This window comes from Lepidochelys kempii, chromosome 3, assembly GCF_965140265.1.
Source record: "Lepidochelys kempii isolate rLepKem1 chromosome 3, rLepKem1.hap2, whole genome shotgun sequence".
Classification (NCBI taxonomy): Eukaryota; Metazoa; Chordata; order Testudines; family Cheloniidae; genus Lepidochelys; species Lepidochelys kempii.
In genome coordinates, this window is record NC_133258.1 from 170871215 (window position 1) to 170894507 (window position 23293).

Genomic DNA, 23293 nt, shown 5'->3' on the forward strand with positions numbered 1-23293 from the left:
TCTGAAGGATATGGGCTCTGGCTCCCCACCACTTTACCTGTACTCATGGTCTTTTCTGTATCCTGGTTTTTCCAATGCTTTTAGTGAGAGCTATTTTCTCTCCCTGACTCCTCAAGAGAGGTTCTAGACTGATCTGTCAGCACCACCACATTTCCTCCTCAATGCCCCTTTGTTTGAGTAATATTGCCTATGCAGATACCGTATTCATTGGGGCTATATTCTGATGTGCCAGTTGACACATACCCTAGTATGTAGTGAATGAGTCTATTTGCTAGAAGTTTTGTGCAGCTGCCTTGCTCAAATAGGCATGCTCACTCGTCTCCTGTGTATCCCAGTACGGAATTGGGACTTTTGTTGCCAAAACCATGCATAGAACCATTGTTCTGCACTCACCTAGACAGGGCAGGGATGAGCAGGCTGTCACCAGCAGCTAGACTCAGTGTTTTACCATCCATAGTAACAACAGATGTGCCTTCCTGAAAGACAAGAACAAGTAGTTGGCTTTTAATTCTTTGTGTGCTGTCACTGGCAGAAAGAAAAAGGAACCACTTAGTAAGAAGTAAAGCCTACGAGGAAAATCTAACATTTCCACAGAAATAAAGCTTGAAAATGGCTCTGTTCTACATGGCCTTTGTTAAAACTTTAGCAGATCTTCCCTGCCTGACAGTTAGCAGCAATAAAAACAAGGCTTCACACTTCATAGTCCCTCAGGTTCCCCATGGCTGATTCATTGCAGCTAACCTAACAGCCCACTGATCAATATGCCTCCCTGAAAATCACAGGGCTGGACTCCTGGAGTATTTTTCAAGTTTCTTTTTTAGATTCCTCAAATCCCTTTTGAGATTTGAAAAGCAGTTCACAAGTCAATGGAGAGCTGACAAAAATTACTGATAGGACCCCATTGAAACTGAAATGGACTCATCACTATCCTGTCAGACAGCAGTACTTTGAGACGTTAGATTCTTGCCAGCATTAACAGGGTCTTGCCTGCTATATCATTTAGCAGCAGTACAAACAAGTTCTCTTTGAGGTTTTTTTTTGTTTGAAACTAGCATTTGATGGTCAGTGTCATAAATATAAAGGGCAGGGTAAACCCCTTTGAAATCCCTCCTGGCCAGGGGAAAGCTCCTCTCACCTGTAAAGGGTTAAGAAGCTAAAGGTAACCTCGTTGGCACCTGACCAAAATGACCAATGAGGAGACAAGATACTTTCAAAAGCTGGGAGGAGGGAGAGAAACAAAGGGTCTGTGTGTCTGTCTATATGCTGGTTTCTGCTGGGGATAGACCAGGAATGGAGTCTTAGAACTTTTAGTAAGTAATCTAGCTAGGTATGTGTTAGATTATGATTTCTTTAAATGGCTGAGAAAAGAATTGTGCTGAATAGAATAACTATTTCTGTCTGTGTATCTTTTTTGTAACTTAAGGTTTTGCCTAGAGGGGTTCTCTATGTTTTTGAATCTAATTACCCTGTAAGATATCTACCATCCTGATTTTACAGGGGGGATTTCTTTATTTCTATTTACTTCTATTTTTATTAAAAGTCTTCTTGTAAGAAAACTGAATGCTTTTTCATTGTTCTCAGATCCAAGGGTTTGGGTCTGTGGTCACCTATGCAAATTGGTGAGGATTTTTAGCAAACCTTCCCCAGGAAGTGAGGTGCAAGGTTTGGGAGGATTGTTCATTGTTCTTAAGATCCAAGGGTCTGGGTCTGTAGTCACCTAGGCAAACTGGTGAGGCTTTTTACCAAACCTTGTCCAGGAAGTGGGGTGCAAGGTTTTGGGAAGTATTTTGTGGGGAAAGACGCGTCCAAACAGCTCTTCCCCAGTAACCAGTATTAGTTTGGTGGTGGTAGTGGCCAATCCAAGGACAACAGGTGGAATATTTTGTACCTTGGGGAAGTTTTGACCTAAGATGGTAAAGATAAGCTTAGGAGGTTTTTCATGCAGGTCCCCACATCTGTACCCTAGAGTTCAGAGTGGGGGAGGAACCTTGACAGTCAGTCTCTGCGAATTTAAACAGAATAGGAACTAGTGGGACTGTCTGGCAGCCTGCTGTGTAAATGGGAACTTTTTCTTCTGTTCTCTTTTCTGCTGGGCTGCAAATCTTCTCTGCTTTGTTTTTGTGATCCTTTAGGTTAGTTTCTGTCCCAGGATCCCTGCTCTTAAGGGCTGCTGAGCCATAGAATAGGTGCCTCTACTATTTCACTTTCAAGTAGACAAACTGTTACACAACCATGCAAATCTACTTCAGAGTCCTACCTGATTCCTCCATGGGAAGGTCAGCAGACTGTGTGTATAACTAGGTCAGGTGCTCTGTAGGGCCAGGGGAGGGACAGCAGAGGAAAGATTCCTGCAGTCCATGGTATGTCCTCCGTGGATCTGGGGGAGGGACGCTGGCAGGAATCTAACCCCATCCAGGATGTGGTGAGGGATGGTAGTGACCCCTGATCATTCCGTGGGAGAGGAGGAAGAGGGGTTACTTTTCAAGCACTGATGAATGACTGATGGTTTGAAATGGACTCACAGGTGGTTCCTGGGCTAGGGAGTCTTCTTAGAGAAGGAATACAAAATTTCTTTTTCTTGCCCATGGCTAGGAAGTTTTCTCACAGAGTGATCTGTTCCAGATCTAAATACAAACCCAGACTTAGTCCGTAAGCATGTCACTTACCAGCTGCCATATCCAGATATCGGCATTCGTTTTGCTTCCTTCACTTACTCCTTGTCCATAAACTACAGCCTAAAACATAAAATGGGGAAAAAGTCGTGGATTTTATCCAGAGACTGAAGTATATGTGACTCTTCCTACAGTATGTAAAACATTTTATTTTTAGGGGAAGTGTTTTTAGAATGCGAGATTATTTTACCTACACTGTTGGAATTCACATTACATTTGCTAATCTCTTAAAGATACCTACTGATAAAAGGAGAACTGATCACACCTGCCACTCCTTATGCTCCTCCATATTCTCACTTATCTGTTTCTTTTGCCTCCTCCCTCTCTCAGCTTTGCTTCTTTATTCTTGCCACCTCCTACTCTTGGAACAAACACCCTCTCTCCCTGCACCATGGGGCATGATCCAAAGCCTGTTGAAATCAATAGGATTTTTCCCATTGACTTCAAAGGGCTGGAAATCAGGCTCTGTGTGTCCTCCTTTTCCTCCTTCAAAGCCTTATTATTCCTGCTGTCTGCATTGATCTCTCTGACAGCATTTCCATGCCGTCTGTCACTGGAACTGTCTCATATCTCTGAGTGTGATTCTAAGTTCTCCAGGGAAGACATGTTACTTTCTACATGCTTTGTAAAGGACTGTGTATGTTGAATAGCCACCAGATGCTAACAACTTTACTTTTATGTGGGACTGATTTTGAACTGGTGATCTAGACATGAAAGGCTCTTCCACTGCTGATCCCCTGGATCAACCAGTCCCCTATCCTCCCCTATTTTATGATTTAAGAGAGAAATCACACGATTAACAAATCAAAGTTGGCCTTGGTGCCAAGAATGTTATCTGAAATGAAGGGGGTATAATGAACAATTTTAATAGCATTTTTCAACTTATTAATTTTATGTAAGAAAAATGTGGGAGCGGTTATCAAAACAGACATGGAAATGGTTGCCTAATTCTCAGTGATGGCTAATGGGAGTTGGGTACCTGACTGCCATTTGAGCCTTTGAACATTTTCCCATGTCTCTTGAAAAAAATAAAAGCTTCTACCTCTGTCTCAAAATTGTCTCCAAACATGGTCAAGGATTTCTTCTGATTTATTTCTCCATGATGATCATTTAGCCAGATTTGGAAGGGAAATGGATCCATGACTCCAGTGGCATTTAGTGGGAAAGGGGTGTCTTTCAGGAGATCATCTGCAACCAAAGCAAAATGTTAATAGTAGTGAAGCTCTCTTCCACTTGCTCTTTACTGATAGTTCTAGATGCCTAAGCCAGTTGTAAACACAGATGTCGGCTAATGAGGACGCCAATGACAAGCAACGTGTGCTGTTATAGAATCTTAATTTTGTATCTGATGTTATGTATATATGCATGTTTCTGTGCACTAATGGAATGGCACTTTCCATAATAGGGCTGGTGAATTATGTTTCCCATTTGCTTTAGACTGATAACAAGACCAAGCACGTAGGCCTTATCCAAATCAGGGCTCGTAGCCTTCTTTCAATCTCTTTTCAAAAGTGGTTTGCATGAACACATAACACAGTTAGGGTATTGCAGTTATATTCAGAAATTATGCTATAGATATACAAGGGTGCAAAGCTTTTGGCACATTTTCTGCTAGCAGGTTATTCATGCCCTTTCCACACTGGTCCCTAAAACAGGTAAAATCATGCAGCTAGGCTGATTCTCATCTCTATGACTTCAATATGACCTCTGTGTAAATAAGGCCTGTTTTTCACATATTCAGCAACAGAATTCTCTTCATTTCCTCTCCACCATGTGTTCTGAGGCATTATGAAGGTTGCGTTGACCAGAGTGAAACAAATCAATTTTACAGTCTTAAATTTAATAAAGAATCTTTCTCATGATGTTCATGCAGTTATGGTTGGAATTAATTTCCAGTAATTCTCCTTCATAACTGGTTTATTTTAAAATAGCTAGAGGGCTGAATGCAGCTTCAGTTTTGCTAATGAGGTTCAAGGTTTGTGTCTTGAGTTGCTGTTATTTGAAATTAACTTCAATCATCCAAAATTATTGGAGGGCTGGAAAAAAACCCTGCTGTATAGCGAGACTTAAAAAGTTCAAACTGTTTATGTTATCAAAAAAAGATTGGACTTGATCATGATGTAGAAGTACTTTCATGGGGACACAATAGCAAGTAATAAAAGGCTCTTTAATCTAGCAGAGAAAGGCATAACAAGAACCTGTGACTGGAAGTTAAAGATGGACACATTCAAGTTAGACATTAGGCACAAATTTTTAACAGAGAAGGTGAATAAACATTGGTACAAACTACCAAGGGAGTTGGTGGATTCTCCATCTCTTGATGTCTTCAGATCAAGACTGTCTGCCTTTCTAGAAGATGTGCTTTAGTCAAACACAAGTTACTGGGCTACATACAGGGGTAACTGGGTGAAATTCAATGGCCTATGTATTGCAGAATGTCAGACTAGATGATCTAATTGTTTCTTCTGCTCTTAAAAATCTATGACTCCATCAACCCCCAGTGAAGTGCAGAGATAATGCAGTTATCTCAGGTTATGTCTACACTGGCAATTGAATGACAATGGCACTCTCCTGCTGACAAAGCTAACCCCACTGTTTGGGGGTGGAAGATTTTTGTTGGCAGGAGACAAAGAGCGGCTACACTGCATGCTTTAGGCTATGTCTACACTACACCGCTTTTGTGTCATTACAGCCGTGCCTCTAAGGCTAGGTCTACACTGGCAATTGAATTGACAAAACTTTTGTCTTTCAGAGGTGTTAACTCTCGCCCTGCCCCGTCCCCGGAAGACAAAAGTTTTGCCGGCGACAAGTGCCAATGTGAGCAGCACTTTATTGGCAGGAGCTGCTAGGTAGAATGTTCTGAGATGGGGTGGAAAATGCCTCTGGGATGTTTTTTCAAGTAATAATCCCACGTAAGTAGACACAGAAAAAAAAGCCGCCCACTATTTCACAGACATTTCCCATAGTCACAGTCCTTTGTAGCAGGATGCAATTTATTGCCATGCATGTTTGCATTAATGCAGCCCCAATGGTCGACTTCCCCACTCCAAACTGATTCGCGACCAGCTGGTAGCAGTCTGGAATTGCTAGCTTCCACCCAGCGATTGCCACATGCTTCTCTATCGAGAGGGCAGCTCTCATTCTGGTGTCCTTGCACCGCAGGTCTGGGGCCAGCTCAGTACACAGTTCCAGGAAGGTGGCTTTACGCATCCAAAAGTTCTGTAGCCACTGCTCTTCATTCCACACCTACACGATGATGAGATCCCGCCATTCAGTGCTGGTTTCTCTAGCACAAAAGCGACGGTCTATCCTATGCAGCTGCTCTGTGAATGCCAAAAGCAATGTAAAGTTGCTGCTATCCATATCATGCAGAATGTCGGGTGCCTGTGAGTCTTCTTCTGTCAGTAATTTCACGATTAACTGCACTGCCATGCACAATGTCCTCATGACACTTAACAGAGCATAGGAGAGCAGTGCGGGATCCATCCCATCTCACAAAGATGCCAGGGTGCACAGCAGAAAATGGCCGTTGTAAAAATGCCATGAAAGAAAGCTGGAAGCCCATGGAGTTCTGGGACACAAAGCAATGCAACACGGGACATTTAGTCAGATCCCAAGATGTGTCACGACCCGCTCCGCCTTCCCACAACCCCTAGCGACAGATGGTGTCGCCCTGCACTGTGGGATATGTACCCACAGTGCATTGCTCACATTGTCGATGACGGGGCCCCCAGTGTGGATGTCATCTGTCGCCAGAGGGGGCTAGTGTGAACAAGCTTTTCTGATTTTATTAAGTCAACTTTTGGATGTCGATATAAGTGTAGTTGACAAAACTTGGTAGTGTAGACAAAGCCTGAGTCCCAGTACAGATAATGTGAGTTTTAGAAATGCAGTTTCATTCTGTTGACTATATGATGTTCTCCTTCCTCTTTTCTAGAAATTACAAACCTCACTGAATGTGTTATCACACCATGGTATCCTGAATGTAAATTGCCACCATTTTTTCCCAGAAGGTCAGTGCATGAAATGTAATGCACTGTGTTAAAGAAGCTATCACAGTTTAATGGCTCATGATATGCACAACATATTTGCAGCCATAGTCGTCCTCAAGAAAATTTGGACAAGGTAAAACCCCTTTCAGCAGCTTTTGATCTAGAAACATCCTCTTCTGCCACATAAATTAAAATCTCTATTATATCAATGCATGTTAAAATAAACAGGTTAACAAAGCTCCATTTATAAGCAAACCATTTATTTTTGTAATGCTTCTCTTCATTATTTAGTGCTAACACCAAAAGAAGGAATCTTTTGGTTAAAGCTCTTTTTACTTAACAGTTATTTTAGCAAAAGGCATCTTATTCTGTCTTATCCAGCACAGTTGTTGAACAATTTTGTTTTTGTAAAACAAAACAAAGCAGAAAATCCCCTAGAAACGGAGTGACACTATGAGGAAAAATATGACAGAAACTCAGTTTACTTTAAGGTGGGATCGCAAACACTAATAAGAATTAATTCTATTTGTATGGTTATTGCATGGTGTCACTACAGGGCAAAGTAAACATTGTCTGGGTGCCTTAACTGTCCATTTTCATACCTGAATATATTTGGGTTTCTTTTAGGTTTAATTTTAATTCTGAATTTCCTAGGTTCATAATGCTTGGTTTTGGGATAATTACCACATGCATGTAATGTTCTTCATCCTTAAATTATAGATATAGATTCTCAACCTCAACTGCATCTTAACATTGGTTTTTTTGGCTGGGAATGCATGTAAAATATTTTTATAATTCATATCTACACATAAAAGCAGAGAGAAATTGAAGACATTCCACCATGGTACTTAGTGCAATTAGTGTTCTAATTTATTTTTAAATGCTTTGTTTGGTTAACAGTAATAGTCTGCTTTATTGAGCACTATTTAGATAGCTGCGTTATTTCCAATGTCACAGAACATATGGCACTGTTTAATTGGAAAAAACTTTCTGGAGCCCAACAAGTGGCTTAGTCGTAGTGCTCCCTATCATGTGGGAGACCTGAACATGGTGCCAGTGTTTCACAATCCAGGCTAAAATGGGAGGAGAACAGTGAGTTTTATCAGCAAGTTGAGCTCCTCTTGGGACATTACTTGGCAGTGAGACACTTGGTTTCCAGTTGTTAAGGTTCCCAGTGAGAGGCTTAAAAGGGAGTACAGTGCTCTTGGCCTGGAGGAATAGTGGCAATAGTTTGGGAGTTTGAGGGTGAGCATAGAGATAGTTTAAGCAAGGGAAACTGGGGGTCTTTGTGGGTTCAAATGAGATGCGAAGAGCCCTGCAAGGAGAAAACCCCCTACCTTGTTTGTGTTTCTAAGCAAGAAGTGGAAACTGATCCAGAAATGGAAAGAGTCAGTCTGAGTATGGGCCCAGGAGCCGATTATAACCCAGGATCTGCTGCTCACTCATTGTGGGGCCCATTTTGCTAGCCTTACTCATGCTAGTGTCCCACTGATGGACTCCAATGTGGTAGCCAACAGGGTGTCAGAACTTATGGTTGGTATAGGCCTGCAGCAAAATTACTATCCCATCCTCTGCCAAGGCAAGTGTGATGCAGGGAAGGGCTTGTAGTTCTGAGGGGTTGATGCAGGCCCAAAGAGGCTCAGTCTGGGGTATTGCACCTTATATGCCCTGCCCGTCCCCCCTGCTTGCAGCTGTGCTGAAAGGCACACTGTCGCCGTTAACCAGTGGTTTCAGTTAAATCCCATATGAGATGGGGGATAATGTTACTTTCAGGCAGGAAGGCTTAAATTCACAAAGTACTTCAGTGCCTAAGTCTGGGTCTAGGCATCCAAGTCCCAGTTCTAGGCTCCACTGTGATTCACAAAACTCCCGCTGAACTCTGTAGGTACCGAAACTTACTTGGCACCTATGTTTCTGCAGTAAATAGTTCCTTAGGCACCTGGGCTTCTGCCCCTGGGCATGCACACTAGGCATCGCTCTAGGCATCTGGTTGCTTGTCCCCGCCTAAGCCCACAGTGATTCACAAACCAGGGGAAGATGGGCGTTCAGCCGCCGAACTCAAGGGATTGGATAGGCAGGCTCCAAGGCTGCCTACTGAATCTGGCCCCTCAGGTGAATTCAGACAAAACAGTGGAGGAAAGGGAGGGAAGTAGAGGAGGAGGATTACCTCTTTTGTAACTTTTAGTCAATGGCTAGAGTACTCACCTGGGATATGGGAGACTCCTTGTTCAAGTTCCCCCTACAGCTGATGAGGAGAAGAGAGTTGAACAGTGATCTACCTTTCAGGGGCATTCTAATGAGATATTCTCATGGGGGGGCTCCAGCAGTCTCTGTTGAAGCTGTTGCATTGTGGATAAATACTTAGGGGCATTTGGGCCAGAGAGAGAGTGCACAAACATGAGAACGAGTTTATAGCATGGTACCTAGAGCACTCATCCAGGATGTGGGAGACCCAGCATCCAGTCCCCCTGCTCCAATGACTTTTAATTATTTATCCACAGTGGAACAGCTTCAACAGGAGAGACTGAGGGAGCCCTACATTGCAGGCAAGGTAAACAGGCATTTCATTACAACCTAACAACCAAAGGAATTGAGTGTCTCTTATCACCCAATGGCTTTTGTTTTGATAGGACCGCTTATGTTTATGTATAGTTTGTTCTTTTGCTTTAACTAATCTCTAAGCAAATTGGTCTCTTGATACTTCCTTAACATTTGATGTGCTAATGGTATTATGAGACAAGTAGCAAACACAAATTAATTTATTGGGGGCAGTGGAACACACAGGCAAAATGTAAGAAGACAGTACTTTCAAACTAGACAGCCAAAAGCATTAGTATATTTATTCCCCAAATGCCACATCCTTAAGTGGAACATCAACTCTAATATTTTCATACATGTCCTAATATTGAAGAGCTTCATTAGAAGAGTTCAATAGTTAGGTCCATTTTTATAGTTCATTACTATTAAATATTCATACTGTGAAAATTTAGTGTTAAACTATTAGTGTTATAAACTCGCTGTGCTTTTTACAGCTTTGACTGATAAAGTGTGACAATATGCTAAATTGAAAAATACATCAGGTTTACTGAATGAATTTATAAAAGAAAATGACACTTTTTAGAGCAGGTCAGATTCAGTTAAACAATGAAAGCTGAGATTAGGTCTATGTGGCTCTGCTAAAGGGATTTAGTGGGAGGGAGGGGATTGGTTTCAAGAAACTTCTACAACTTCAAACCCTTGCATAAAGGTAGTTCCAGTCTGTCCTTCCTTCCAGCTTGCACCTCAAAGGAGACAGGGTAGGGCAACCTCTCCTTCTCCATTGACTGGTGCAAAGCGTGTGCATGCTGGAGATGGTAAAAGGCTTCAGCAGGGATGACTGGCCTACAGTGTCCCAACACTCTGGCAGGCATTGAGTCTGTGGCCTGGTCTACACTTCACAGTTAGGTTGACATAAGGCAGCTTATGTCATAATAAGATGACATAATAACGCCACCTCCACAAAAGGTATAGGGCTTATGTCGGTTAGGGTGATACAGTGTCTGTGTATATACTATGTTACTTACATCTGCTGTTAGTGCTCTTGTCAACAAGAAAGATGGGCAGCTAGAATCCAGCTGTCCCCCGCTCCCCTGGAGAGCTGGGCAGCTGGACCCCACTCTTTGCTGGGAATTGGGGCAAGAATGGACCCCACTCCTAGCTGGGAGCTGTGACATTGACAAGGTTGCCCAGCTACCAGTGAGGAGCTGGCAGAGTGGAGGGGGGCGAGAAGCTGGGGCAGCTGGACCCAACTCCCTGGGGCCTAGAAGCCCCAGAGGATTCTCCCCCCCCTACACTCCTGGGGGGGGGAACGGGGAGCTGAGTGGAGGACAGTCCACCAGGAGCCCATGAGCAGGAAGCTGCCAAAGGAGCTGAGAGCCCGGGGTCTCCGCTCCCTACACTGCCCCTCTTTGGTCAGTGGAAGTGCTCCTGGTGAGGGCATGTACCGTCAACCCAAGGAGGGTAGTGTGGACATGCACCACTGCAATAATTACTACGGTGGCTGTAAGTCGACTTAATATAGGTCGACTTAAGTTTTTAGTGTAGAGCTTTCACTGCTGCCCTCTGCCTGCATGCTCAACGCTTTACTGCAGGCAGGGTTTACATGCCTCAACTTTGTCATTATTTGCATTAATAAGTTGCTGTTTTTCGATGTATTTTTGTGGGGTTATTTATATATATTTATTCCTTGATTTCCCATTGCGGCCCTTATGATATGTAGCTTCTTTAGTTATTTGTACAGCAACAACAGTGTGTTTAAAAATAAATATCACAGTGCTTCAGTAATAGCATTGTTAATGCAGGACACTTATGTTCCTTCAAAATCAACATCACTCTGACTGGATGGGAGGGATTATTCTACAGACAGAAGAGCATCGATGCAAACTACATCCAAATTTCTAACACCTCAAATTTCAAGGGAGCAGGGTCTGGGACTGGGTTTTTGTTCGGTCCATTATAAAAAATATACACTATTTGCAAAGACTAGTGATTTTCGGGTGCCCATCTTCAGACACCTGAAAGGAGCCTGATTTTCAGAAGACAGATGCTCAGCAGGTATATCAAGTTAGGCATCCAAAAACTGCAACACTTCAAAAAGGAAAAAAAAAAAAAAGGCTCAAAAGGTAGATTCGGATGGGTCTGGCTCTGGGTCACATCCAGAGTTTGAAATTTAGATCTGGGATTTTACTTCAAGTCTTTCTCTGGTTCATCTGAACCTTGTTTTGGTTTCCGAGTCTTCAGATCCCCTTGACCTCAACCCAAAACTTTAAATGAAACTATTGATGAAAACAGTAAATTTTTCCCTATTTTGGGATTTAAATTATGCCAAACAACCAAGTCTCACAGAACTTCCATCCACCACTAGCCTGGCAGTACTTACAACTCAGGCTAGACTTGGGCAGGCCTTCTGGATTCTGTAACCTGGCAAAAGCTCACCAGGTTATGGGTTTCATTACAAAAAGCTCTGCATGCAGCTGACTCAGAGTCCAATTCAGCCCTGGCACAATGGGTGCATCTTCTAGAGTTTTCAGTGGGAACTGATTTGTCTATACTAGAGCTGAATTTGGTTCATACTCTCCACTGGCCCCAGAAGCAAGACTTGCAAATTCACTCTTGCACCCAAGTGTTCTGCATGGCCAAGTAAATCTGAAACTACATCTCAAAACCAACTCATGCTTTAAGAGACACTGGAAAGCAGTAGCACATCCCCCCTCCGGCTCCTACGCGGAGGTGTGGCCAGGCAGCTCTGCATGCTGCCCCGACTGCAAGTGCCGCCCCCGCAGCTCCCATTGGCTGCAGTTCCCGGCCAATGGCAGCTGCAGAGCCAGTGCTTGGGACAGCCGCAGCGTGTGGAGCCCCCTGGCTGCCCCTACACATAGGAGTCGGAGAGGGGACATGCTGCTGCTTCCAGGAGCCGCATGGAGCCATGGCAGGCAGGGAGCCTTAGCCCTGCTGTGCTGCCAACCAGACTTTTAACAGCCTGGTCAGCAGTGCTTCGACCAGGTGTTCTGGTCGAAAACTGGACACCTGGCAATCCTACTGTCTAAGTGAGAGCAGGCATTGGCCATAATGCTCTCCAGAAACTCCACATATCTGTGTGCTGTGCCCCCCCCAACCCCCCAACCATTGCTGCTGTGCCAGAGCATGATGCAGGAGGTTAGGAGACAGCTTTATGGCTATCTTCTCCGTGCTTGCATCAGAGCAATTCTCCTGCAGCTGGAACAGAGGTTTTTATGCCTCTCTGGCCTTTTTACCCAGCCGAAAGGTGCTGGAGTGGAGATGGGGAAATCACACCCTTTTACTTTAGAATTTGCATTTCATTACTTTTTTTGTTCTAGTTTGCATTCATCTCCTTCCACCTCTTATTAATGAGTGAGTGTATTTTAGCGAATCTGTTTAGGTGACCGCTATAATTCCATAACTTCGCATATGTTAAGGTTTAATTGTTCCTGCTAATGAGTTATATCCTAAAATTCTCTGCCCAGATATGTAAGCCTAACTCCCCATGCACAAGCACATCTCCCATAAACACTAATATCTTTAAATAATGTATATAACTTGAGACAGCTGCATTGTAATTGATGCAATCAAATGCTATTCTAGACAAATTATTTTACTGACAATGTCAATTAAATATCTAGGCTAGCGTTTTCAAAGTGGGGTGACAACTAAAATAACTGTTCTGATTATCAGAGGTACTTGAGAGTTCAGTTCTCAAAGCCTCAATTAAAAAAAATCTCTTTTTTCAGGACAGCAGTTGAGCACCTGTTTACCTTTAAATCAGTGCAATGGGTTTTAAGCACATTTCTAAGTGCTGTCCTGAATTGGGATGGACTTAAACATGTGTTCAGTGATTTCCTGAATCAGAGCCTCAGTGAAGTCAGTGGGAGTTGTAGGTGCACAATAACTCTGGAAATCAAACCACTTCATCAAGTGCCTGAATATGGACTCAAGTTTGGACTATATTAGTCTTATTTCACCTTGTCTTTCTTATTTCATATAAATCTCTCTCTCACACATGCCCATCACAGTACATTTAGAGTAATTTAGAGTACCCAGCCTGAATCACTGAAAAGGGACCTGATTTTCAGCAGCTGGATGTTCAGCACTTTCTGAAAATCAGGCCTTTTAAAAGTATCTCAAGTTGAGCATCCAAAAACCGAGGTACCTAAAATCACTCGTCAATTTGAAAACTTAGGCCAGGGTATTTATGCCCATCTCACTGATGTCAAGTATAGCTGCTGAACCATCCATCTGAAAATACAGCACTTTGGCATATGTTTCTCTGTGTAATTATATGTTTTTGTGGCATGCCTCCAGGCTTATCATGGCTAATAATTTATTAGTGATCATGTAACAATGTCTTTGCATATTTTTTTTCATGTCACTAAATCTATGCTACAAATGAAATGGTAGGTTTTTCTCTTGTGTTTTTCTGATTCAGACAAAGAGGTTGATGAAGAGAATTTATAAAAATAAATGTTGCACGTAAAGAAATAGGCCCATGTTTTCTCCTTTCCATAAGGGAGGTGTAGCCAGCTAGATGAGGGAATAAGTGAGAACGGGAACTGTATGTGCTGTCTTCCTTTGCTCAGGTAACAAGTAATTAGGCCAGGTTTTGCTATGGCCCATTGCAAACTCTTAAGGGCATGATGGGTCTGTATCACTGTGGTCAGGAATGCCAGGTAATACATATCGCAAATGTAGTCTAGTGTTCTGGGTGCAGGCCGAGATATTGAGAATCATGGGTTCTATTTCTGAGTCTGCTATTGACTTGCTGTATGACCTTGTGCAATTACCTCACCCGCCTTGTCTCTCTTATATCCTAGGACCAACATGGCGACAACAACATTGCATAGGACCTTGGGCGAGCCCTTTAATATCTATCTTTGTGACTTGATTTCCCCATGGATAATAATACCTACCTCACAAGGGTGATGGGAGGCTTAAATAATTTCTCCAAAGCCCTTTAGATCTCTGTGAGGAAGGGGCTTGAGGGATGCAAATTATTATTATTATTATTAAATAGCCCTGGGTGTGGGTAAGGCAAAAGGCAGCAGATTGATTCTCCTGGTGCATAGTCTGTTCTAGATGTTGCTGTCTGGGGAGCATTTGAAAAGAGAAGAAGGAAGTTAACCAGTAAGTTCATCTCCTCTAACAAGGTGACTGATCTAAGCTTTGGTTCTGGTGACCAAAGATTGAACAAAAAAAGGAAGAGCATTTTGACCCAGCACTTTTGTGATTCCTCTGATGGTGTCATTAAATACATATGTGCAAAAGGTTGGCAACGGCTCAGTTCCCATGGTGAAGCCTTAGGAGAGCTCTTTAAGATTATGGCTTGTGCTCTGCCTCACTTGTTGGCATCTCAGCTGAGAGTATTACAGAACAGAAGAGGTCTCTGTGTTTTGGGGGTTTTCTGGGGTGTGGGTTTGGTTGTTGTCATTAGAGTGCACTGAGTTCAAGGAACTCCTCTGGGAACCCATGGCTCAGAATCCTGAGATCTGTAGGAAATTTAGAGATTTGGGATTAAAGATTTTGTGGAAGTTTTCAAATGGCAAATTATGTAAATCAATGTGTAACTCAATTAAAAAAATTACTATCCTATGTCCTTAATTTAGGACAATTATGGCCCATCCTTTGGGTCCACGCAGGAGAATATGACCATTTATTCCCATATACTGGCTGCACATATTGTAGGTAGCTTCATGGTGGGGAGAGCTGGTTCCATAGAGCTTCTACATCCCTGCCCCAATGCGGGGGTGGGGTGGGGAAGATGAAGGGGTGGAGCCGCCTTGGCTCCCCGCCAATGCACTAGTCAGCTCTGCTACACTAACATGCTTGGGGACTATACAGTGCTAGGTATAGGCCTGGCACGTGGTTGGAGCTGGGGAAAACTGGGAGGGAGACTGAATCAGTGAGTCACAATCTGCTTCCTAGGACAATGCAACAACATGCTTCTCCTTGTCTGGGGACCGAGACAAAGCCACCATTTAGCTCTTAATTAAAAACTGCACTCTACTGAATTTCTTGATGTGTAAATAAGAAGTTTAAAAAACCCCCCAAACTACACATAGGCTTGTTTTGATAGAAATACTTTGCATTTCAATAGCACCTGCCAAGGGCTCTACATACAGCAATGAATTACACCCTATCAGATGCCTGGGGTTTAGGTAAGCATGATCCTTACTTTACAGCTGGGAAACCGGCACACATGAGACCTGATCTAAAGCCAGTTAAGGTCAGTGGACAGTCTCCCACTCATCTCAAAGGCTCAGAAAAATTAAGGCCAACTTTTACCTTATTAGTTATGGGTGCCACAATTTTGGGTACCCAGTTCATCACCTAGATTTTTAGGTGGCCCACTCAATCACTATTGAATGATTAAATGGCTTGCCCCTGCCATACATACAGTCAGTGGATGAGCCAGTAGGTCACCTGACTCCCAGTTTTTGGACTTAACCCCACCCACCCATCCTTCTTTTTAGGTAATTTACATTCTGTCTTTTAAACTGTGCTTCTGTTAGCTCTTGCAGCCAGAATGCTACAGGTAGACTGACATCTGGCCCTCCTTTCAAACACCTTGTCTTCTCATGCTCATATCTTTGTGAAAAGAATTTCCTCTCGGACACAGACTCTATTCAGTCTCAGCTCTTTTTACAACTGAATTTTAGATTTTTTTTTTTTTTTTTTTTTTAAGTTTGAAGTGAATCTTTTTAGCCATTTTTGAACAGTGGGCAAGTGGACGCAAAATACACTCTTGAAGGGTTTTTTTGCTTATCAATAACTGAAAAATAACCGAACAAGAAACCTCCAAACGTGGCATGAGGCCAAGCCTCCATGAAGAAGGGCCTGTTTGCTTAACGGCAGATTGTGCTTTGAACTCAGTCTCTTCTAGAGCTGGTGAGTCTGCATGCTGTGCCATTACTGTAAATGGTGCAGCCTTCCCCCATCAGGTGCAGCCAGATGGAGGGGTAGCACAGGGGGTTAGTATGGCCACATCTTTCATGCCCCCTGTAGGGCACTAGTACAGGATCTGCTATTATGTCTGCCAGCCTAATGGAAAAGTCATATAGAATTTAGTAGAAAAATCTATCGTATCTATAGACACTTTGACCCTTCCTATAGAATTTATTATTTAGACATTTATTATTTTTTCAAGTGCCCAGAAGTGTGCTAGGAACAACACAGTCCCTGCCCAGAAAAGCATAGTCTTGGTTGCACATGCCGCTACTAGTAAGGGACAGACGCACATAAGGCCCAGAGAAAGGGGAGGGGAAGGAAAGGACAAGGGGGACAACAAGATCACACGATCACTTGGTAAAGCATGTACATATTTAGATGGTCCCATTCATTGCTTCTACTTATTGTTGACTGTGTAGCATTCATCAGTCTTAGGAGGGATTGCATGTGGCTAGGAGAGCTCGCATGGCAAACAGGTTTGGGGAAGGAGTTCCAAGAAGAAGGGGCAGGGTAGATGAGGCCTATGGACAAAAGAAGTGACAGGGGTACTGAGGCTAGTATCTTTGGCAGAACGAAGAGAGTGGGGGAAGATGCGAAAAGAGACCAGGTCTGAATTATAGGCAGGGGTTGCACAGATAATGTCTCACGGAACTCTGAAGTTTTCATGGCCCCAGATAGTTTTAATCCACCCCTGAAAAGTGATTACTGGTGTGAGCTTAACTAGCCCAACTTGAGTGCTGCTCGGCTGGGATTTGCACAATATGCGGAGACTTGGGTGTTCCCAGCAGCAAGGCCACTTTTTAAACATCTGCACACTTCAGTCACTGTGCACTTTAGTCACAGCCCATATATTAGACAATGAGAGAGGGTTAACTGGTCACAGAAGAGAATTGAGTAATCCGGCCTAATGTGTGGGTGGCCTTTTAACTCCTCCCCCCTTCCTCCATTAGTGTAATAGCCAATGAATCATTATCTTAAACTGCTTCAGAGCCAAAAGATTGTCAGGATTAATGTTTTCAACATCTGGATCATTTTAATTTTTTTTTAAGTTTTTGTATGGGACTGAAGTGGGATTATTTTAGGGTGTGGAAAAGGGAAATGTAGGATATTGGTACAAGCTGTTTTTAATAATAACTTCAATTTAAAATATTACTTTATAGGTTTTTTTGCATATATGAGCATAACACTGGAAAATATAATTTCCATAGGAAAACTTGTTTTTGTATATTTCAGCTGGCTCAACTATGATCTTTAACATATTCTCCTGAATTACACAAGTGCAAATCTGATGAACTTTTCTACAGAGTTACTCTAGATTTATTTGAGGTAACACAGCAGAATTCTGCCCTTTGGAGTTTGATCTTTTTTTAAGTTGTACAGTTTTCATTTAATTGAACCAATAAACTGTCCACTAGCCAGTTATCTTTCTTATTTAGCTCTCTTTATTTATTTTTTATTTTCAATTAACTGATAATTACACTTAAGCTTATGTGTGCTAAATCTTAATGTCTCTAAGGATGATGTCCTGGAAATAGGCCTTGCTGTAAATCAGACACTGTCTGTTGCATAACATACAACTGGGCTGTGTCTGCTGAGAACAGTGTTGCACTCCTCTTGACTTGTTTGATTTCATGCTCTATTGGCACAAGATTCACAACAAGGTATGAAGGCTTGTCTAAGCACAAAAAATGGCACCGGATTAACAAAAGGTAGGATGTTAAACCAATGCAGCTTTGTAATGTGGGCACTCATGTTGGTTTAAATCCGGCTTACTCTGGTTTAGCTCACAGCTATAATTTATATAATACTTCTAGTTAGTCAATTTATAGAATACTTTAGTTAGTTAAACCAGTGCAAATGTGTGTGTAGATCAGGCTTTAGACTACATTATATCTTTCCCCCCACAACTTGATGAGTGAAACACACAACGTTTCATACTTGTTCATATATTTTTTTGTTTTCGCTATGCTGAGTGATTACCAAGAGCAAAGACTTGGTTATGTACTCACTAGGCTTTGAAGCCAATGCTGCAGTTGTTCCACGCACTGGAACAGTGCAAGTTGTGTATGTGATGTGACAGCAGAATCAGGCTCTTTGTACCATATTCTTCTATATCCATGGTGCTGTCCTCATAAAGCCCTTTGTAGCTGTTGAGGCACTGGTATATATTGACTAAAAATAGGTAGTTCCATTTGGAGAAAATCAACCCTATTATAAAATCTTTAGTGAAGTTCATTAAACTTTAGTTTAAACTTTAGGGCACCTAAATTCTCTGCAGACATTCTGACAACATTTCCATCCCACCTGGAAACAGGTACCAAATGTCTTAGAAGAGAGACAGCTGGCACAAATTTTTGAGCCCAGATTTTAAGTGTGAATTATTTCAGGGAACACCAGATAAGCTTCTGAACCTTTGGATGCTTTTGTAAACCAAATCTCTGAAGCTTTTCAGGCACAGCCATTGCTGACCATTACTAGTGATGAGCAAACATCAAGTGCCTGTCTACACCGTACATTTGTCTACACCAGAGGAGTGTAAATTCTAGTGTACATTAACATGTCACACACTAAGTAGCCCGTGTGGAATCTGCTGGTGCACACTAAAAGTTCCCAAGTGCATGTTAATATGATATTGTTTGAAACAGGACTACATTACTGCGCACTAGGGAATTTTAGTGCAGGCCGGCAGGGTTCACATGAGCTAGTTAGTGTGCGACATGCTAGCGCGCACTAGAATTTACACCCCTCTGGTGCAGACAAATGCACCTTGTAGACGTGCCCTTAATTTGGGTTGGTTCAAATAACCAACCCAGACCTTGGATACCTACCTGAAGCTTATTGAACATATCTGAACTTTCCGAGTCTGCAAAACTGGGCTAGCACTGTAACCATATCAGGTTCTCTGATGAGATTTCTGGCACTTTGGCTTCCAGCTGGAAATCTCCAGTGAAGAAACTCCCATGGTTATTTTGGCACTTACAGTTCCACACATCATGACTGTGATCATAAAACAAATGTATTTGATACCTTTCCTGGACCCCAAATCAGGGGGTTTTTAAAAACATGTTTAATTCTAGAAATAAGAGGAGGAGTTCTTGTTTACATAAGTTGTGGGCAAGCCAGCTTTTATCCCCATATGGCAAAACTTCAGGTTAGTGTAACAGGTAGTTTCACAGAAGGAGGCCTGAGGTCTGCATTCAAAAATGTGTGCATGATTGCAGTTCACGTGATTGTCCTTGAAAATGGCTATTTAGACAGGCGCCTGCTCAGTTTTTGCATACATAATTTTTCTCACTTACAGCACACACAAATGTAGGCATTCTTTTAAAATTAATCCCAAAGGCTTAATTGTACCCTTGCATGTAGCTTTGTAAATCCTGATTTCAGTAGGGTTGCCTTAGTGATAACTGAGGCCAAAAATGGGCCCAAAATAAATAAACAACCAAGAAGAAACTTAGCTCAAGTCCAAAATAGTTATGGAGCGATTGATTCCATTCATAGCTTTCCTGAATGAAACAGGTGCTATCAGGACTTTCTCTGGAGATTTTTCTCTTGCTTCTTTTACCTTTTCTATTTGTCTGTCTCTCTGCAGAGGTTGTGGAACAGCTGGGACTTATGGAGATGAGGCTGAGAGCGCTTTGGCTGAAGCCCTGTTGCTGCTGACTTAGATGCAGATTGCTTGCCTGGCTTGAAATTCACCTCTTTGCCCAGGACCAGCACAAGATTTGTGGACCACTTAGGTACCTGGGGCTTCAATTGGATTTGCATACTGCACACATCTTATGCTGATCCTTGAATTACACCAAGGAGAGAAAATTATAAATCCCAGAGGAAATCACGGCTCTGGGGGGGTATATTCTCCATCAGCAGAACACAACTTGAGAAGTTAGTAGTTTTTTGTTACTAGCTTACCCAAGGCTTTGTGCAGGGTTTGATACACAAATTCAACTGAGTTTAATGGGAGCTGGGAGCTAAAATTCCTGCAACTCTAAAAATATTAGGGTATGTGTGGCTTTTTTTGCACAACAGAAGCTGTTTCTGGAAGCTTGTGTTTATCACTGTCTCTGAGAAGTGCAGATCAGGAGCACTGAGCTGTTCACCAGGCTGAAATTCTGCACAGAATTTTTCTGATTGCATTTTACTTGGGGCAAGAGCAAAGCCAAAAACCAGTGAAAATATTTGTATTCTGGATTCAATTGCTAAATCCAAGTGGGAAACCATTCAGGGGAAAAAAAGATGTAATGAGCTCAGAACAAATGTAATACGCTTAAGTGCTTAATTTTTTTTCTCTTGAAAACATCTCTAATTAAACTCTCCCTAGCCTCCTGGGCTTTGGAGGACTTTTGAACAGCAACAGAAGAAAGATCTTCCTTGCTAGATTTATGTAAAATTTCTTGCAGTTCTATGTGCAAAAGCTTCAAGAAATATTATGGCATGTGACAGTCTAGCCTGTGGTTCTTACTTTCTGTGAAAATACTGCCAATGTTAATATTTAGTATTCTACATTTTTTTCCTGCTCAATATAATTCACTTGTTCCTGAGCTACAACCTCCCAGTTCTGATGTGGAAGGGATTTGCTCAAATATATCTTACTCGTGTTTATTGGGAATCATTAAATTGACCAAGGATGGATGATGTGTGAGATTGGGGATATTATTTTTATTACAATATCACCTAGAGGCCCCAGTTGAAATTAGGCCCTCCGTTGTGATAGGCACTATACGAGTATAAATTGAGAGAGAGTCTCTGCCTTAAAGAGATTACCATCTAAATAGACAAACAGGCAAAGAATAGGAGAAAAACAATCCTAATTTTACTGATTGGGAAGTGAGGCACAGAGAGATTAAGTGACTTGCCCAAAATCAGAGTAAGCCTGTGACAGGTCTGGAATTGCAAACACATCTTCTAAATCCTAATCCAGTGCTTTAACCACAAGGCCAGACTACCTTAGATTCCAGCTCTACAGTCTGTACCTGTTGGACACTGGGAGACACCAGTGTTAGAATAAACTAGTTTGTTTATTCTATGAGGTAAGTAGAAGTGAGCTTTTGGGAAGACAAAATTTGCTTCCCATGAAAGCACAGAGCCCTCCTCTGTCAGAAAGCCATTTGCCAGGAGTATATGAGAACACAGTACTGATGCTGAGTCTCTCATGTAGCTCTTGTACATGGTAAGGTGCAGGTCAGGCCCTTGAATCACATGTGGACTGACTACAGAGTTTCCTTCCCGGGGATACACCAGAGATGTGTTCACTATAAGATCCTTCAATGCAGTGACAGGTTTCAGAGTAGCAGCCATATTAGTCTGTATCCGCAAAAAGAACAGGAGTACTTGTGGCACCTTAGAGACTAGCGAATTTATTAGAGCATAAGCTTTCGTGGGCTACAGCCCACTTCATCGGATGCACAGAACTTACTTATAGTAAGATATCACTACAAAAGTTTTTTTCTCCTGATGATAATAGCTAATCTTAACTAATTAGCCTCTCACAGTTTGTATGGTAACTTCCAACTTATCTGTATGTATGCGTGTTTTTTATATATATATATATTACTAAATGTTCCATTCTATGCATCCGATGAAGTGGGCTGTAGTCCACGAAAGCTTATGCTCTAATAAATTTGTTAGTCTCTGAGGTGCCACAAGTCCTCCTGTTCTTTTTTCAATGCAGTGCTTATTCTAGCTATTACTAGCTCAGATAAGGTATGTTACACATGACACCACCTAATGGCTGAATGGTAGAATACAGTTTAGCATCCCATTACAGGGTCAGATACAATACTCTTTATGCAAAGTTTTCATACTCTCTAAGCCTATGTCTATACTTAAAATGCTACAGCAGCACAATGGTAGCACTACAGCTGTAGCAGTTTCCCTGTCACTGTATTTAATCCACCTCCCCGCGAGGCAATAGCTTGGCAACAGAAGAATTCGTCCGTCAACCTAGCACTGAATGCATTGGGAGTTAGGTCTGCATAGCTACCTCTCTCTGGGCTGCTGGGGGGGCCTCAAAGAGAAGAGATTTGCACTCCAATCTGAGGTTTGACTTGAAAATAGATTAGTGACTTAAGTAGCTGCTCTAGGGCAACACAATTGCAATCAGCACTGGGGCTTGATCTAAGGCCTAGTGAAGCCAGTGCAATTCAATGGGATTTGGATCAGGCCCTGAGTGACCTGAGGGTAAGTGCCCTTTCTCTCAGATAGGGTCGCCAGGTGTCCAGTTTTCGACCGGAACGCCCGGTTGAAAAGGGACCCTTGTGGCTCTGATCAGCACTGCTGACCAGACCGTTAAAAGTACGGTCAGCAGGGCTAAGGCAGGCTCCTTGCCTGCCGTGGCTCCGCGCGGCTCCTGGAAGCAGCGGCATGTCCCCCCTCCTTCACCCCAAACCCCTCATCCTTGGCCCCACCCCAGAGCCCTTCCTGCACCCCAAACCCCTCATCCCTGGCCCCACCCTGGAGTCTGCACCCCCAGCCGGAGCCCTCACCCCCTTCCACACCCCAATCCCATGAGCCAGTCCAGTGAAAATGAGCGAGTGAGTGAGGGTGGGGAGAGCAAGCGACAGAGGGAGGGGGGATGGAGTGAGCAGCGGCGGGGCTTTGGAGAAGGGGAGGGGCCTCAGAGAGGGGGCAGGGCAAGGGTGTTCGGTTTTGTGCAAGTAGAAAGTTGGCAACCCTACTCTCAGAGTGTGGATAAAATACACAATCCTGTGTAAAGGAAGAGAAATAACTGTGCGATGTGGTGATTTGATTTACTAAAATCTCACTCTGGCTTGCATGGTGCTCAAATAGTGTGGAAGCAGAACAGAGTTTCTTAGATCTTGCACTATATAATTCTCTAAATAGTTCATTCTGATGTCCTCACATAAGCAGACTAGGTACTAATTCCGCTCATAGATATGCATTTTTCTTGTCTCTGTTGCAGGGAAAGAGAGTGGCTATTTTTCCTTACAAAGTAGCTTTCATTTACAGAAGCAGCGAGAAAGGAAAAACAGAACTTTAATTCAGTTAAAATCATTGCTGCTTAATTACTCTGATGTAAATTAATTTTGTAATTGGGACAATCATTTCATTACCTGGATTTGGTTTTCCAGTGTGAAATTGTGTTGAGTTGAAAAACCTGCAATAAGAAAC

At 42.6% G+C, this 23293-nt stretch overlaps 1 protein-coding gene across 3 annotated transcripts in view; it reads right to left on the reverse strand.

Annotated features, from left to right (window-relative positions):
• Positions 1-23293, reverse strand: part of HAAO (3-hydroxyanthranilate 3,4-dioxygenase) — a 68434-nt gene that overhangs the window by 3988 nt on the left and 41153 nt on the right. For all 3 annotated transcript variants that reach the window (XM_073335297.1, XM_073335296.1, XM_073335295.1), the window contains 4 exons: positions 23236-23279; positions 3715-3860; positions 2667-2735; positions 394-476 (listed from right to left, as the gene is read on the reverse strand). In XM_073335297.1, coding sequence (XP_073191398.1) covers positions 394-476; positions 2667-2735; positions 3715-3860; positions 23236-23279 — 342 coding nt within the window. The remainder of the gene's footprint in view (positions 1-393; positions 477-2666; positions 2736-3714; positions 3861-23235; positions 23280-23293) is intronic.